Source organism: Humulus lupulus, chromosome 3 (genome assembly GCF_963169125.1).
Source record: "Humulus lupulus chromosome 3, drHumLupu1.1, whole genome shotgun sequence".
Lineage (NCBI taxonomy): Eukaryota > Viridiplantae > Streptophyta > Magnoliopsida > Rosales > Cannabaceae > Humulus > Humulus lupulus.
This window is the reverse complement of record NC_084795.1, coordinates 63,609,083-63,626,665: the sequence shown is the minus strand read 5'-3', so window position 1 is coordinate 63,626,665 and position 17,583 is coordinate 63,609,083. Positions and strand designations below refer to the sequence as shown.

Here is a 17,583-nt window from a genome sequence, read left to right as displayed (position 1 = left end):
GAAATCATTTTGGCTCTTCCACTAATAGAAATAGATACATCCAATAAGACATATCTTCTGAAAATAACCCGATGGCTTGCTCGAAGGAGGATGAAGAGTTACACATCCAGTGGATCCAAAAACAATTTAAAAAGAACCATAACTTTAGCAAACCAACCATATGAGCTGTATCATAGGCCCAAAGCAAATGGTCTTACTGTTTGCGCAGCCTAAGGCTTGAACTCACCCCATTTTCACTCAAAGAAAATTAATATGCATGTGCCAGTACACCAAACAAGAAAAATGAATGACGCATTAAGGAAGTATAACAGACAGTGAAGCAATAAATGTACATTATTATGGCTTCACTGATTGTGATGTACTATATCAAATATAAAATCATCTCAATGCCCCATGTTGTCCCTCTGGTTGTTAGGATGAAGGTCATTCACATTCATACCAACTTATGTAGTGGTGGTGGATGATCTCCACTACGGTCTCACAAATTTCAAAGCAATACCCCGTCCACTAGGGTGAAAGCCGGTAAAAATTTGAGCTAGTGCAGCGGCAAAGCCAAGGACCCCGTGCTAAAGCAATATAAGTTTTTTTTTTCTACCAGGGTAACTAACTAATTTAAACGGTATTATGTAATGGTTCATAGTACGGGTACTTCTCTAAAAATGGTCGTTCAACTAATAGAATTCCACTATAAGTAATTCATTAAACACATTTGAATTTCACTTGACTTTGAAATGTGATTTAGTACTCCAAAACTTGATTTATATTCAAATAAATTTCATCATCTCACTCAACTATTTTTTTTAATAGTTTGGACCTTATTTTGGTAGCCCACATATAAGTGGCCTACTTCATTTCCTCAAGGGGGTCATAATTTTTTTTTGAATGAAACTACATGATTCATTGTTTCCGAAGTTGGAAAAGAACATGTAATCGTAATATTCCAAAATTGCTCACTGCACTAATTAAGCTTTGTTATTAGCTTAAAATAATAATATAACCAATAATATTGTCATAACAAACTTTCAGGGATCCTTATAATCACATCAACTTATGCAATAAATGGGGGAGCCACAACACAAATAATTGGAAACAAAACAAGCTTGTGTAGTAGACAATATCAGAAAAGAAATTTGTGCTTACCACCCACAGAGAGACAAGATTCCAACACACCTACTACGCCATGTTTCACTTCCAAACTGCCATATAGAACCAATACCTCTCCCATTTCCACAACAAACAAACTCCAAATTTATAAATGCAAATGGAAACCTTGCCATGATTGTGTTTGACGAAGGACAGTGCGTTGTATACAACCTTCTCACAGGATCAGTAAGTCCTTCAAACTAGAAATTGAGATTTTATTGATTCAATTTTAATATCTAATTTTCTTTAACCTGTCTATGTACTCATTTAGACAATGCTCCTTGTAAGTTCATTTATGACTTACGAGGAGTATGGAGACAAGGTTGTGAATATAGACATAAGGGGTGGTAGCAAAATGACAACTTACATACTCTCAGGATCCTCAAAAGACTTGCAATCAGATACAAGAATTAAGCAAGTGTGGTCATATGGTAAAAACATATTACCACTAAACCAGAAGGGTGTCTATGTTTACAACCACTCTAGCATAGAGTACAAAAGCATGATTTGGGACGTCCTACTGCATCCAATACGACATACTCATACAATCGATACTTCTCAGTTGGTTGACCCCATCTTCAGTGCAATCAATAACAAAATAATAATTTCCTCGTCAGCTAAGCCACCAAATGTGGTGTGCACTTAACTCACATATCTCACCATGCATTTCAGCTGAACCAAAAGAAGTGTATTAGTGATTATTTTACAACCATTATATCATAAATGTTATCACTTTTTCTTTGTTTCCACTAAATTAACTAGAAAAAAAAATATAAGCCAAGTGCAATAGTACTATTATTATTTTATTTAAATATTGTCATACATAATTAGACGTCGATTATGAAGTCATCAAATACTAGAAGAAAAATAACTTCAAACAAAAACCAAAGCATTGAAACTTAATAGAAAAAAAACTGTACAAACTAACACTGAAATATATGTTATCGTTGTGTTGTACTTTAATTTTCTTACTTAACAAATCCTCAAAAGTTACTTACCAGAATGAAACTTCTTACGTAGCTAATACATATACTAATATGCCTAATATTTATGCAAAATAAAAAGTTCATGCAAAAATTAACTACTAAATAGTAATACAGTGTGTCATTCAATAATCTATACATTTAAAAAAATTATTATTAATATTAAAAACTTTCCACCATATTATATTCATTTCTTATACTGCATTAAAAAAAATAAAACAGCTTCAATTTTTGTTATGTTATTTTATTATATATTTATGTAAGTCAATTATAATAGTAACAGCAATCAAATATTTATGTGTCCTCAATCATAAATAAGTCCTAACTTCTATTTAAATTTACTATAAAACCTTTAAGTAAAGAGTTTAGTAGTCCTAAAATTACCCCGACATATTTAGACTGTCACTCAAAAAACACACCCGGTTGTTACATCCGGTTACACCGAATAAAAATATTAAAAAGTCAACATTACACATGAAGGAGTAAGTGGACGGCAGAATTCTCGTAATAATAATAAACCCCAAAAAATATGTATAAGAAAAGCTTGTTTTCCCCGAAAAAACCAAGGAAGTGTACTGGTTGATCCTTTTCCAGGACCAGAAGAAAATTGAGAAAACCCAAACTAGGAAGACTGAGAAAAAGGACTCTCCTCTCCTTCCTCCACCCTCTCTAAGCTGACTCCTTCGCCGGACCCGTAGTAATGGCGGATAAGCAGCTGATCGTCGTCGTCGAAGGCACTGCCGCCATGGGCCCTTATTGGCAGTCTATTGTCTCCGATTACCTGGAGAAGATCATCAGGTTTATCGCTTCTTCTTCTTATCTATCTTTACTTTTATAATTCAAACTAAACCTCTTTGTCTTTTTATTCTGATTTGTTTCTTTTTCGAATTGTGATAGTTTTATGTTTTGGTTTGGTTTTTGCTGAAAAGTTTTGGCTACTGGTGAAGATAATTTCCATGTGTTAGAGAGAAACGGTCTGATTTAGGTTTTACGTTTCGCTTGCTTTTAGACGTGTTTCGTGCTATAGAATTCGGTTGTTCCGGCTCTTGGAATGCTGGGTTACAAAATTATTGTTTTTGAAATTTGTTTTGGGATCATGAAATTTTGGTCCTTATTTGGTTTTGTTAGGCTTATAATTGTGTATTACGTAATATTGCCGATTCCTGTATGGATGAAGTCTCTATTCTTTGAACTAAGGATTGCAATTGCTTTTCTAATTCTTGGTACACTGGCCAAACTTTGCATAGTATTAGACTGTAGTTAGTCCTGGGAATGAACAGTAAAGCATTTAAATTGTTTCCCAAAGCTCACTTCTGATTTCTGTGCATTGTTAATGTTCTGCATGGCCTTTAGCAAAATTAAATCCTTGATACATTGGTGAATGCTAGATTTTAGAGTCACTTTATTTTTCTAATTTAAGTTAGAAGTTGCACTGGTGAACAATCAACATAATTATTGGCTTTGGTTTAAATGTAAAAAAGAAATGTTTAATGCTGTACAAGCACCAAATCTAAATAGAATAATTGATAGTTCGATGTCCACTGTATGACATGAGTTCTTCATCTTATAGGCATTGTTTTGCTGCATTTTCTTTCATTGGGAAGAAATCTGACCATCAACACTGCTATCGTGACATTATATAAGTTAGTCTATCTCTAATAGCGGTTTAATGTTAAATTTTTTTTTAGGTGAGCTAATACATGGCCTCTTATTTTTATTTATTGTTTTGGAGGTTTTCACATGTATTTGTAATCATCTAATTTGTTTTAGGTAACTAGCATTTTTGAAAAGATTCATGAAGTTTTCACTATTTTAAATCTTGAAATCAAACCAAAGACCTTGTTATAAGAGTTTGGTTTGGTAGTTTTACAGTAATTATTTCATTTGTATAGTTCATTGTTATAAGTTATATGACATAAGTATTATGGTGTGCAATGAGGTGAGACTCAGAACTTCTGATAAGGTCTTGAAAGCTTAACTTGGTTGTGTCTTTGATAATTTATAGCATAATGAGCTAATGGCAATGAACAGGTTCTTTGCTATGTTTCTAAACTTGAGCATCCCCTTTTTTTTTCTTTCTTTCTTTCTTAATGTTCCTTTTTATTAATTCATGTATGTTATTTTTATCTGACAAGAAATAAGGAATGCTCTTTTGCGTATGTATAACTTCAAAACATGTAAGTTACTATTGGAAAGGAACTTTGAAATACTATAGAAGTAGGCATTGGGCTTTGCAATTGTGTGTCAAGAGATAAAATAAAAATCTCATGATGTGTAGTTTCCTAAGGGATAGTATCCTTACAGTTACATTGTTGCGAGGCCAAGGATCTGCTTAATTTGGTAGTTTCAAATTTGAAATAAAATAATACGGCTTTTAAAATTATCAATGATGCTTAAACATTTTCAGTAGGAATTTATTGTAGGTTTTGTTTTCTAATTTATGTGTTCATTCTAAATATTCTGGTCTGAGGTTTTGTTTTCTAATTTAAGTGTTTATTCTAAATATTCTGGTTTGAGGTTTTGTTTTTTAATTTAAGTGTTCATTTTAAATAATCTGGTACTGTATCTTTGACACAATTCTTTATGTGTCAAGTAACTTTTATACACTTGAAGCTTTATTTACTTGTATTTCCCTCTTAGAATATATTTGTTTAGCGGGTGCTACTTGGTTTGGACTTTGGCAAGCACAATTAATACCGCATGAACTACAGGCTATTGAACTAGCCAACTGCTCAAAAGCTCATCATTTGTTGTGGAAACAATTTTGTTATTTAAATTGAGAAAGCTTTTGTTATTATTATTATTATTTAAACTGAGTTGAAATTGTATGCATACTGATTTATTTTGGCATCCTTGCAGGTGCTTCTGTGGAAGTGAATTGATTGGGCAGGTCTTTTTTTTTTTCCTGCCATATTGATATACTTTGTCTGAAGCTTTTCTTCAATTTGAAACTAAGTATTTCCATGTTAGCCACTTAAGCAAAGTCATATGCCAAGATTGCTAATTTCTGTATGATCACTTAGTAATGAGCACTTTTAGTTTTATTTTTGTTTTCTTTATTTTCTTATTTCTCCGATGTATTCCACCCAAGAATCATGGCAGAGACTTGAGCTTTGATGCAGACACTTCCATGAGATTTAAATTTTAACTTCCACATTCTGAAAGTCATATTTCACTTGTCTCTTTTTGCGTGTGTCGACTATCTTATTTTTTGTTGAACATGTGAGAAATACTCATTTATGTGTGCTAATTCACCTTGATATGATTCACTTTTTTTATTCCTTTAAAAGTATTAAATATATATGTATATAACCATGCATAAGGAGCTAGGCTGAGAGAGAAGGATGAAACAAAGTGGCTTTTACCAAGTTTTTTTATCAATAACAAGCTTTAAAGTCTCCTTGCATATTCATCAGTTGTGTGCAAGAAAAAACCAGGGTTCAAAAGAACAGCAAAATCAAATGTTTCGTGTGTACATTTTTACAGTTTAAAATTAAATGCATGTGTTAACTTAGTTATAAAGTTTTGTTTGCTGATGTACTAACAAACATTGGTTGAAATTTTAAAAAACAGACTGTATTGCATATTCGCAAATTTTCTCATTGTGGTGTTGCTTTCTAGCTTCTTTGAGTTTCTTATTCATTTAATTTTTCTTCAATCACAGAAGACATCTAATTCTAATTTTGAGCTTGCACTAGTCATATTCAACACTCATGGATCTTATTGTGGTAAGCATTTTGTCACTATCATTCTTTTATTTTGCCCATAATTGTTGTTGCTAATTTTTAATAATTAACTGGTAGCAGTAGTCTTACCATATTTTCCCCTTTTGCAGGTTGCCTTGTCCAGCGAAGTGGCTGGACTAGAGATATTGATAATTTCTTACAATGGCTTTCTGCCATACCTTTTTCTGGTGGTGGTTTCAATGATGCTGCAATTGCGGAGGGGCTTTCTGAAGCTTTAATGGTGTGTTGATTCTGTTTGGCATAATTTTACGGGCATCTTATTCTTTTTGTTTTTATTGTACTGCAGTGTAATTCTGCCAGGCTGTGCATTGTCTCTTCTCAAATTTATTTATTTATTTTTCTTGGATCCCTCGAGACATTAAAAAATTGGGGAAGTAAATCATACATAATTCTTTTTTTCCCTTTTCTTTTCGGCCTTTCATTGCTTGCATTGAATGGAACTCTGTGATAAATATATGGAAAATTTAACATCTGCTGTCCAGCCTGTCCCTAATGTTTTTGCCGTCTATATTTTCATGTTTATTGAATAGGAAGTGCTTTACTTGTAAAAGTTGATCTCCATCAACTAAACTGAAAACAAGTTAATTTATGCATTATCCTATTTGTTAGTATAACTTTGGCTGCTATATTGAGCCCTTTTGCGTGATCTTGTGCTTATATATTTTCCTTAATGAATATTCTAGATGTTTCCTAGTGCTCAAAATGGAAATCAGAATCAACAAAACGTGGATTGTCAGAGGCATTGTATTCTTATTGCTGCGAGCAACCCTCATCCCCTGTCCACTCCAGTCTTTAGACCACAAATTCAAAGCTTGGAGCAGAGTGAAAATATTGATGCCCAAACAGAAAGCCGTCTATCTGATGCCGAGACCATAGCTAAATCATTTTCTCAAGTAGGCTAGTTATTTTTTCTTGTATGCGAGTGTTTTTTACTTCACAAGGGTTCAGCTTCACAATAATGCTTTTTCTTCTTCTTTTTTTTTCTCTCTGCAGTGCTTGATCTCTCTATCTGTCATTTCTCCAAAGCAGCTTCCTAAACTTCGAGCAATATACAATGCAGTAATGATGATAATTCAACTCAATTTCTTACTCTTTATTGTCACTTTATTTAATGCTTTATTGTTCATTAAATTTTTAACAGACTCCATGTTTGAAACTTGTCAGTACTTTAAATTATGTGCTTCGATGATGGTATTGACTGTTGCACTACTCCAATGCAGGGAAAGCGCAATCCCCGAGCAAATGATCCACCTGTAGATAACGTAAAGCATCCTCATTTTCTTGTTCTATTATCAGAGAATTTTTTGGAGGCCCGTGCTGCTTTAAGTCGGGCTGGAGTTCCAAGTTTGCCTTCTAATCAAAGTCCTGTAAAAATGGACATAACTCCTGTTACTTCTGTTACAGTGACACCTCCCACTTCTATGCCATCAGGTTGTTTATTCCAGTCAATTCAGTTATCCTTTTCCTATTATTGGATATATCTATGCATTCAGCCTTTTTATTATACTTTTTATTTCATTCCTCTCAGATGTATTAATGACCAAATTTTTTTGTTTACTTAGAAGCTTTACAAAATTTCATTGTAGTTTTATTAAGCCTCACGTATGCTGTTAATCTGCCCTTCTATTTTTTCCATAGCCTTTTAATTTTGCTGATAATAGTTAATTGGGCTTCTTTGAGTTTTGGTGCTCTAATATCAGTACTTTGCACTTCAATTAGGAAAACAAGCATCTTAGGAATATACTCATTAGAAGGTGAAAAAAGGAAGTAATTAACTTCCGGGAAAATTTGTTTATTGAAGCCTTCAATAATGTTAATAGGAATGTTAATTATCATGTATGATAAGTTAAATGGACTGGATGTTTACCAAGTCAATGAACTAAGGTCATAAATGGTAAAGCTTCTCGTAATTAGATTTATATTATTTTTATTGGTGGAAGACTTACATTATTTTTCTTTAACATAGTGAACGGATCTGTTATGAACCGGCCTATTTCTGTTGCAAACATGCCTCCTGCTACCGTAAAAGTTGTACGATCCATACACTCTTTTATTTATTTTGTTACTTTTCCAAAGGATGAAGATTGTGTATAATATAGCTTTGCTGATTTAATTGGTGTGTAAAAAGCCATGACTTTATAAATGTATCTTCAGGAGCCAAGTACAGTAAGTTCCATGATTCCTGGGCCTACCTTCTCACATTCGCACCTTCCATCTGTTGCTCGTGCTGCTTCCCAAGGAGTCCCGTTGCAGACTTCTTCACCATCTTCTGCTTCTCAGGACATGCTTACAAATACTGACAATGTGCCAGATTTGAAACCTTCAATAGTTGGTAGTGTGTCCCAACCCATGCGTCCTGTTGGTCCTGCTCCTCCCGCAAATGTGAACATCCTAAATAATCTGTCACAAGCACGTCAAGCCATGCATTCTGCAGCCTTGCCTATGGGTCAAACTCCTATCCACATGCATATGTCAAACATGATATCAAGTGGAATGACATCTTCTACACCTGCTCAAAATATATTGCCATCTGGTCAATCAGTTATCACCTCAATATCAGGGTCAGGGAGTCTTACACAGGTCACTCAAAACCAAGGTCTTACACAGGTTACACAAAACCCAAGTCATCCTCAATTCACTGCAGCTACTTCTAATGTTTCTGGAAACTCAAACATTGGGGTCTCTCAACCACTGAATAATCTGCAAGGAGGTGTTAGTATTGGTCAGTCTGTACCTGCGATGAGCCAAGGAAATCTCTCAGGAGCACAAATGGTACAAAGCGGAATGGGCATGAATCAGAACATGATGAACGGTCATGGTTCATCTGTTGTCTCATCTGGAACTGGCACGATGATTCCTACTCCAGGAATGTCTCAACAAGTACAGCCTGGGGTGCAGTCACTTGGTGTGAACAATAATGGCTCAGCAGCTAGTATTCCGCTACAACAAGCATCTAATGCTCCACAAGCATCACAATCCAAATATGTCAAAGTTTGGGAGGTAAGTAATAAATATATGTGGTACCACTGGAGTTGGCTTTGCAAATTTAATAGTTTTATCATTGTGCTTTTGTCTATTGTATAGTGAATTATCGGCACAAGAATTTCAGTTTATTTCCTTTTAAAGTTCATCCATCATGGTAATCGTCATTTTACCAAACCTACCTTTACTTTCTGGTCACACAGAAGTCCCTATCAGGCAGGTGTGATAAATCAGGATTTTCGATCCAATCAAAGATTTAAAGCTCATAGTATCTTGTCTCAATTGGGAGATGGATTTTTCTTATGAGTTTACATAGTTAAGATGTTTAAAATATAACTGTGACAAAACATAATTAGAATGTGCATGCATGCTACAGCTTTCCACATTACTAGAAAAGTAAGAGGGAAAATAAGTAAAAGAATATTATCTTATCATTTGTGTCGTTAGTGAAAGGAGTTTAACTTGTCAAGAAAGATATCTTTTCCAAAGAAGCTATGATTGTTTCTATTTTGATTGCTTTTGCTAATATATCACCATACATGCAGGGAAATTTGTCAGGGCAGAGACAAGGGCAACCTGTATTTATCACCAGATTGGAAGTATGTTATTTTAACCTGTAAGGATGTGTTTGTTGTGGGGGTTTGGTGTCTTGGGAATGGGAATATGAAATACAACCTATGTTTGGTATAATTTTTTTTTTTTTCAAGTAAAGCCCTTATACCACGCACCCCATAAAAGGCTTACTTAATAGTCAGTTCTTTATAGGTTTGGAGTAGGATATAGATATAGATTTAGATTTCAATTTTTTTTTCTTTTTTAATGTGTTCTCTATTTTGTATAACAAATATTTGAAGCTTTAATTCTGCTTTATGATGTTTGTGTTCCTATTAATTTTACGTGCTTATGTTTCAATCTGTTTGTACATTATAACCTAGATGTATCACTTGGGCTACCTTTTTCAATACAAACTGATGCGTACTATCTTTTCTTCAGGGTTACAGGAATGCTACAGCTTCTGAGACGTAAGTTCATAGAATTTTAAATAATCTTTCAAATATAGTTCATGGTTGAATGTTTCATTAATAAATTAAATACATAGAAGAGATCAAATGCTAAAGTGATTTCAGTAAAAATGAAAACTGAAGTTGCAAACTGCTGACATTGTCTATCAACTTGCTTAAAGTCCCAGACTATGTTGGTTTCAAGAAATAATGGTGACTAATTGCTTTTGCAAACTTTGGATTCTAAATCTCAGTCAGAGTAACTTTTGCCTCGTTGTGAAGTAAATTGTTAATCTTGTAATAATGATCTCAGTTGTGTTCTGATGGGGAGGTTGATGAAGGTTACTCAGATCCATGTATTCCATAATCAGATTTCAGTTTCCATGTCTTGTATCCACAAAATTTTGGCTGTGAAGCTCTCCTAAAGGCTCTTTTCTGTCTATAATTGACACCTATACATTGTAAATTAAACATTATCACCTTTGTGACATTACTGGCTTGGAGGCTTTCTTCTTTAAAACTGGGAAATATATATATATATATATATTTAATATTTACAAATTTTAGAAGGTTTTTACTTTGCTGAAATGTTGTATTCATTGCTGCTAAAATTATATTGCAGTTATTTTATGTTACTAAGCGCACTTGTATTTATTGCCATTTGTCTTTCCTGCCTACCACAGGCTTGCGGCAAACTGGCCAGCTACAATGCAAATAGTTAGGCTAATATCTCAAGACCATATGAACAACAAGTAATTTAAGCTTCAGCAAACTTTTCCATTGTTTCTGTTTTTATGTTTATCCTCAGATTTCTGATCTTAGTTAATTTAATTGCATTTGATATTAGGCAATATGTTGGGAAGGCAGATTTTTTGGTTTTTCGAGCAATGAATCAGCATGGATTTCTTGGTCAGTTGCAGGAAAAGAAGCTTGTAAGTTTGATTTCTTTTCTCTTTCATTTATTAAGTTGCAGGTTTTTCAATTTCATGGATCTTTCAAAGTTTGAGCTTCTCTTTTCATAGCAGAATTTGCATTTACATTGTTTCTATTTTTGTTGATATTACTTTTCTAATATAGCATTTACCATCTTCATTTCTTCAGTGTGCGGTCATTCAATTACCATCTCAGACCCTGCTGCTATCTGTTTCTGACAAAGCTTGCCGCTTAATTGGAATGCTTTTTCCAGGGGTGAGAAATTTTAAATCATTAAACATGAAATTTTAGTACACAGACTCCCTTTATGCTGCCTACATTGTCAATAAAATCCTGAAGGTTGCTTCAAACAAAAGCAACGATAGTATTAATTATCAGGGGAAAAAATACAACAATTTTTTTTTGCACGACCTGGTTGAGAATGTTTTAAGAGAGTTGATTCTGAAGGTTCCTGGAGTATTTATGTTTATGTTTTTCATGTATCTACAACTAGGACATGGTTGTATTTAAGCCACAGATATCGAGCCAGCAGCAACAGCAACAGCTTCAACAGCAGCAACATCCCCAACTCCAGCAACAGCAGCAGCATGCTCAACTCCAGCAGCAGCAGATTCCGCAACTCCAACAACAGCAGCAGATTCCGCAACTACAGCAGCAGCAGCAGATTCCGCAACTCCAGCAGCAGCAGCAGCAGATTCCGCAGCTCCAACAACAACAGATTCCACAACTCCAGCAACAGCAACAAATTCCACAACTCCAACAACAGCAGCAAATTCCACAACTCCAACAACAGCAACTCCAGCAGCAACAAATTCCGCAGCAACTGCAGCTGCAACAATTGCAGCAACAACAGATTCCCCAGCAGCAACAAATGGTTGGTGCAGGAATGGGTCAATCTTATGTTCAAGGTCCTGGGCGGTCCCAGTTGGTTTCACAAGGACAAGCATCATCACAGGGGCCTCCTAACATGTCCGCAGGAAGCTTTATGAATTAATAATTGTTTTTGCTCTTTAAAAAATCTAAAAAGAAAATAGAGAATAATGAAAAGGTAGTGCCGTCACAACTAATTAGAAATGTCAGTAGCTCTCATGTAATGAACACTTAAAAGGCATATTTATATTTTCAGGTCAGTCAATTTATGGAAGTACATGATTTGTCCCCAACGGATTTTTACCCCTTCTGATACGACCATTAATGGTCGATTGTTGTCTACGTGGATAAGCTAACCTCAAGGTGAGGTGCGAAAATTTTAAGCTTTGGTAAACGATTTAGTGACTCCAACCTTTTATTTTGGATTCATTTGGTATTAAGGTTGAGTGGGAGCTGTTCTACCTTAAAATCTGGTTTTTGTTTTTTACTTTTCATTCCCAAAGATATAGGAAGCATCTATCAATGATGCAAGCATGACGCTTTATACATAAAAAATTTCTTGGTTAAAGAAAAGGGTTTTACAACATATATGATATGTTGATTAAATACACATTCGATTAATTTATATAAATTATTAAGGTAAGCTGTTCTTGGCAGTCGCCTTGAGAGTCCATGCCAGTGGGGTCACCACCAGCTAAAGAGAAAAGATTGATTCCACCACCAACTTTAACATTACATGCATCCTTCTTAATTTTAATCATCATTCCTGAAACTAAAGCTCATTTGATAAGGCCACTGGTGCAAGTGTAATCATTTGTATTAAGATAGCTACAATTCACCAACCAATAATAATTCTCATCAATGTGTTAATTTAAAAAAATGGAATAAAAAACGAAAAAGAAGGGGAATTCCCTAGTGCAGTTTCATCCACACCTTCAGAAAAAGAAAAAAAGAAAAAAGTGAGAGCAAAAGGTTCTTTGTAAACTATTATTTTTGTAGAAAGAACACTTACGGAAGTATTTGGACTATCACTATCCGTTTAGTGAACATGAGAAAATTCTCATTTTATATAATAACCATTCAAGATCTAACTTCTAGCATCTATTTAAAAGTCACAATAGTAGTTCGAAAAGAAAGAAATTCAGAATCCCTAATAAAGCTTCGTAGAAACAAAAGTTCCTTGTACACTAATAAAATTATAGTAAAGCTTCTTAGTAGTTGGCTGGCATAAGAAAATGGCTAATTATTCACAATTAAGAATCGCGGGGACTCGATATGAAATGGGTGAGTTTATTACTCTTTCCTAGTATGTATAATGATAAAGAATAAGTTCATTCTTACTATGAACATTATCGATAAACAGATTTCTATGGTCAAATGGGTAGCTCAATGCTCTTGAATTTCCTGCATATTACTACTATTATTAATTTCTCGCCAGGTTATTTTCTCGAGGACATGATGATATACCTAAAGGATTAAGTCCCCAGTGCATATTGACTATTCATTGACTAAGAATTAATGCACCATATGAGCATGCCTATACCTTAATGCCACGCAATACAGAACGGCTAACTTTACTCAACATTTTGAGTAGTGGGTTGACGGTTTTTTTTTGTTGCCTAATCTATGGAGTGGGATTTGCTACGATCGAGACCTGACAAAAATGTGATTTCAATTTGGCTTTAATTACACCATCTTCCTTCCTCGTCTTGTTCAACTGGGTCACTCCTGAAAAGGTGTAGTCCCTCCCTAGCCCAACAACGCTAATCAAAATTGGGTAATGAATACCCAACTCATCAAGTGGGCCGTACAGTCTATTTGAATGTATATAACCCACTTTACTCTCTATATTCCTTCCGAACACTTTTTCATCACCAACCGCTATATACATCGTGACAACCATAACTTAAACGCTCACACTGTCACACATACTGAAAAGAAAGAAAAAGAAAAAGAGAGCTCTTTCTCTCTTGAACATCAGCTGCAAAAGAATGGTTTCAGCTTCTTCTCCTCCTCCAAAGGTAAAACTCATGCATATATACCTATATAGTCTATACTCTATAGTGATCATGTTGGCTATGTATATATATATATATGTGTGTGTGTTATTATATACTTGTAGTTTAATGTTCTTAGTTACACTAATTTCAGGACCTAGTTCCTTCAGACAACAAATGGACGGAGGAGCAAAACGCCTCTCGCCGAGCCAAATGGTGGTACTCCACCTTTCATACCGTCACGGCTATGATAGGGGCCGGGGTCCTCAGCCTGCCTCTAGCCATGGCGTACTTAGGATGGTATAGTCGCAATCTAAACTATATATATATATATATATATAAATCCATTCATAGAGTTTAATTCCTCATCAATTGAGTAAGAACTGACATTGATTTGTTTAAACGTACGTACTCATAATTTTCAGGGGTCCAGGGATCATGGTACTGGTGTTATGTTGGTGCCTGACCTTGAACACGATGTGGCAGATGATACAACTCCACGAATGTGTTCCGGGGACTCGCTTTGACCGATACGTAGATTTGGGCCGACATGCATTTGGTCCGAAACTTGGGCCGTGGATCGTGCTCCCACAGCAGCTGATTGTTCAGGTTGGGTGTGACATAGTGTATATGGTCACCGGGGGAAAGTGTCTGAAACAATTCGTGGAGATGGCCTGTACAAACTGCACGAGGGTCCGTCAGTCTTACTGGATTTTGATTTTTGGTGGTATCCATTTCTTCCTTTCCCAGCTTCCCAATTTCAATTCCGTCGCTGGTGTTTCCTTAGCAGCAGCTGTCATGTCACTAAGGTGATTATTTTTATCTTATTTCGTCTCTTTCTTTTACAAAAAATAGCTACTACTAATAATTGATAGTTTTGTTTCTTGTATATATGAAGCTATTCAACGATAGCATGGGCAGGGTGCTTAGGCAAAGGACAAATCGACAACGTGAGCTATGCATACAAAAACACGGGCCCAGCTGACAACATGTTCCGAATTTTCAATGCTTTGGGCCAAATCTCGTTCGCTTTCGCAGGGCATGCTGTGGCCCTGGAGATTCAGGCCACTATTCCGTCCACCCCAGAAAAACCGTCTAAGGTTCCGATGTGGAAAGGGGTGGTCGGAGCCTATTTCATCAACGCCATCTGTTACTTCCCGGTGGCACTGATCGGTTACTGGGCTTTCGGCCAAGACGTTGACGATAATGTTCTTATGAACCTTAGAAAGCCCGCATGGCTCATCGCCTCTGCAAACTTGATGGTTGTTGTTCATGTCATCGGCAGCTACCAGGTACCATACATATATATATATATAATTTAATAACATAATCAACCTGTAATGTTGTTAATGAGATAAGAGACATTTCTAGCTTTTTGTCTTTATATTTGGTTTCAAGTAGGCCTTTTGGCTTGTTTTGACCATAGAGTACATGCATGTTTGATCAATAGTAATAGTCTTTTTAATTCTAAGACTTTGGAAAAGTCCTATTCTCTTGGAGATCATCAAGTAGAATTTTGTAATTATTGCTATGTTATCACTGGAGTATCATTACACAATACCCCCAAAGCTTTCAAATTGGTAATGTAACTCATAGTAATTCTATCAAAACTTGGTTTTAGCAGGTTACTAATTCATAGAAGTGTATTTTGTAAATAAGATGTATATGGGAAACAAACTAGAAATCTACAAGGGAAAATTTATAAAAACACACAAATAATCAAAATAGAGGGGTCATTTTAAAATTAAGTCCCATAATTAGTACGTATATCGGTTTGTATATAAGCTATCAAGTTAATTTTTTTTTTTGTGTATAGGTTTATGCTATGCCTGTGTTCGACTTGCTGGAGAAGATGATGATGAGAAAACTGAACTTCCCACCAGGAATTCTACTTAGATTGATTGCTCGAACAGCTTATGTTGGTAAGGATATATATATATATATATGTGTGTGTGTGTGCGTGTGTGTGTGTGTAGACAAATATAGATGGTGGCTATATGTGTGTGTGTATAGGTTGATTTGATTACTTAGTAAATAATGATGATAATTTATATCTCCAAATTATAATGATCAGTTTATTATTGGGTTAATTTTGATTCTAAATATTATTTTATAATAAAAATTATGCAGCATTCACACTATTCATTGGAGTCAGTTTCCCTTTCTTCGGAGACCTTCTTGGTTTCTTCGGTGGATTTGGTTTTGCCCCCACTTCTTTTTTTGTAAGTATTTTTATGTGTTATATGTTAAGGTGAATATTAAATGTTTTTAATATATAGTTAATTAATCTACAATTTTTTTTTATTTCTAATTATTGCAGCTTCCTAGCGTTATGTGGTTGATAATAAAGAAGCCTAAAAGATTCAGTGGCAAGTGGTTTGTCAACTGGGTAATAATAACTTCTCTCTCTCTCTCTTTCTCTCTTTTGATATTATATAATTTGCCTTAGCCTCCTAAAATTAATAATTATTTTTTCAAATGGGGTATTATTGTTTTACAGGCTTCAATATACATAGGAGTGTTCATAATGGTGGCTTCCACAATTGGTGGCCTACGGAATATCGTGACAGATGCATCTACATATAGTTTCTACACATGAATGAGCTAAAATAACTATATATTTTTATATTTATAAATTGAGAAATTGGATTCCTCCTCTTATCCTATGAAGCTTTACATTAAATTATTTTGAAGTCCAATGTGCTCTAATGTAAAAGTTATCAGGTACTCTACTTACTAGCTAGTTACTACTTAGTTGTAATAAAACTTCTTTAACCTTTTATGGTTTTGATTATATTTGTTGTTTGAGACAAACATAAGTACTTTAATTAGAATTTATTGTTAGGGTATGTTTTCGTCACAAAAACTTGCGAGGCCAATATAATTTCGACTTAATTTTTTAAATTAAAATAATGAGTGATAAAAACTGTATTATACACAATGATTTGAGTTACACTTTCTATTCTAAAAAATAAACTTAATAAATTCGATCTAGAAGTATGAAAAATTGAGTTTCTTAAGATCATCTCTAATCAAATTTTAGGACTCTATTGTTAAGTAAACTTTGTATTAAATCACACTCTAATCAAATAATGAATTATGTACTATTTCAATATGTGGACAACATTGCGCTATATTTGATGCAATATTATTCCTATATTAACTTTCACATTATTTCCTAATCTATTATATATATATAAATATACTAAGTAAAAACAACTTACAATTTTAAAATAGTAAACATTATTTATAATTTAAAAAAAAAACTGATTTACTGATTTTTAAATAGATATAATAGAATTAATTATAGTTCTATAGAATATATAAATATTTATATCAATAGTCTCTACATATATAATATCTAAATACAATATTGACATATATATTTATATGACTACATGATATATATAAATTATAATAATATTTAAAAAAATAAATTAATAATAAAAATAAAATAATAATAGAAAAAGTCATAGTGTGTACAGTAGTATACATGTATCAACTATTTTTAGTTTCTAATGTATCTCGCAATGTGCTTTGATGAATTTGATGAAAAAAAAGATCTTCAATTACTTGATAAAAAATAAACTATCACACAAATTTATAAAATAAAAAATGATATGTATGTCATTATTATTTTTAAATATATATGATTTAATTATTTAAATTATCATAAAATATCTTTAAAATATCATATTTTAATTAATTAATTAATTAATTTTTGTTTAAGTTTATGTTTGGTTTAGTTTTTGAATTTGACAGTGACAACAAGAGATTAATTATTTATTATATGTTTAATATAATATTAATATTATAAGTAAATTTTTTTATTTAAGTTTGTCGCTAGTTGATAGTAGATTATATTATATTATATATTTAATATGATAATATTCTAATACCTAAAGTTTAAGTTTAATTAAATTTTATT

The 17,583-nt window shown here is 33.7% G+C and overlaps 2 protein-coding genes across 3 annotated transcripts; both read left to right on the top strand.

The window, feature by feature from the left end:
- Window positions 1-2,642: 2,642 nt before the first annotated feature.
- Window positions 2,643-11,951, top strand: LOC133822756 (mediator of RNA polymerase II transcription subunit 25). Of its 2 annotated transcripts, none has more exons than XM_062255197.1 (15): window positions 2,643-2,924; window positions 4,986-5,016; window positions 5,794-5,854; window positions 5,962-6,092; window positions 6,556-6,765; window positions 6,866-6,931; window positions 7,093-7,303; window positions 7,839-7,903; window positions 8,027-8,872; window positions 9,400-9,453; window positions 9,848-9,876; window positions 10,539-10,607; window positions 10,703-10,787; window positions 10,957-11,043; window positions 11,282-11,951. In XM_062255197.1, exons 1-15 carry the CDS (start codon window positions 2,827-2,829, stop codon window positions 11,780-11,782), a joined length of 2,544 nt encoding a protein of 847 aa, XP_062111181.1. In that variant the 5' UTR covers window positions 2,643-2,826; the 3' UTR covers window positions 11,783-11,951. The 2 variants fall into 2 exon arrangements, with proteins under 2 accessions (XP_062111181.1, XP_062111180.1); XM_062255196.1 differs by having other exon boundaries at window positions 5,791-5,854.
- A 1,572-nt stretch (window positions 11,952-13,523) lies between these two features.
- Window positions 13,524-16,449, top strand: LOC133822757 (lysine histidine transporter-like 6). The gene is made up of 8 exons (XM_062255198.1): window positions 13,524-13,679; window positions 13,810-13,955; window positions 14,081-14,464; window positions 14,554-14,947; window positions 15,472-15,577; window positions 15,786-15,877; window positions 15,976-16,044; window positions 16,156-16,449. Exons 1-8 carry the CDS (start codon window positions 13,650-13,652, stop codon window positions 16,252-16,254), a joined length of 1,320 nt encoding a protein of 439 aa, XP_062111182.1. The 5' UTR covers window positions 13,524-13,649; the 3' UTR covers window positions 16,255-16,449.
- Window positions 16,450-17,583: the final 1,134 nt, after the last annotated feature.

Coding starts and splice junctions, on each gene's coding strand:
- LOC133822756 (XM_062255196.1), top strand. CDS start 2,827: ATGGCGGATAAGCAGCTGATCGTCGTCGTCGAAGGCACTGCCGCCATG. Junction 6,766..6,865: donor TAGCTAAATCATTTTCTCAA/GTAGGCTAGTTA, acceptor TTCTCTCTGCAG/TGCTTGATCTCTCTATCTGT. Junction 9,454..9,847: donor TATTTATCACCAGATTGGAA/GTATGTTATTTT, acceptor TCTTTTCTTCAG/GGTTACAGGAATGCTACAGC.
- LOC133822757 (XM_062255198.1), top strand. CDS start 13,650: ATGGTTTCAGCTTCTTCTCCTCCTCCAAAG. Junction 14,465..14,553: donor GCAGCTGTCATGTCACTAAG/GTGATTATTTTT, acceptor GTATATATGAAG/CTATTCAACGATAGCATGGG. Junction 16,045..16,155: donor GCAAGTGGTTTGTCAACTGG/GTAATAATAACT, acceptor ATTGTTTTACAG/GCTTCAATATACATAGGAGT.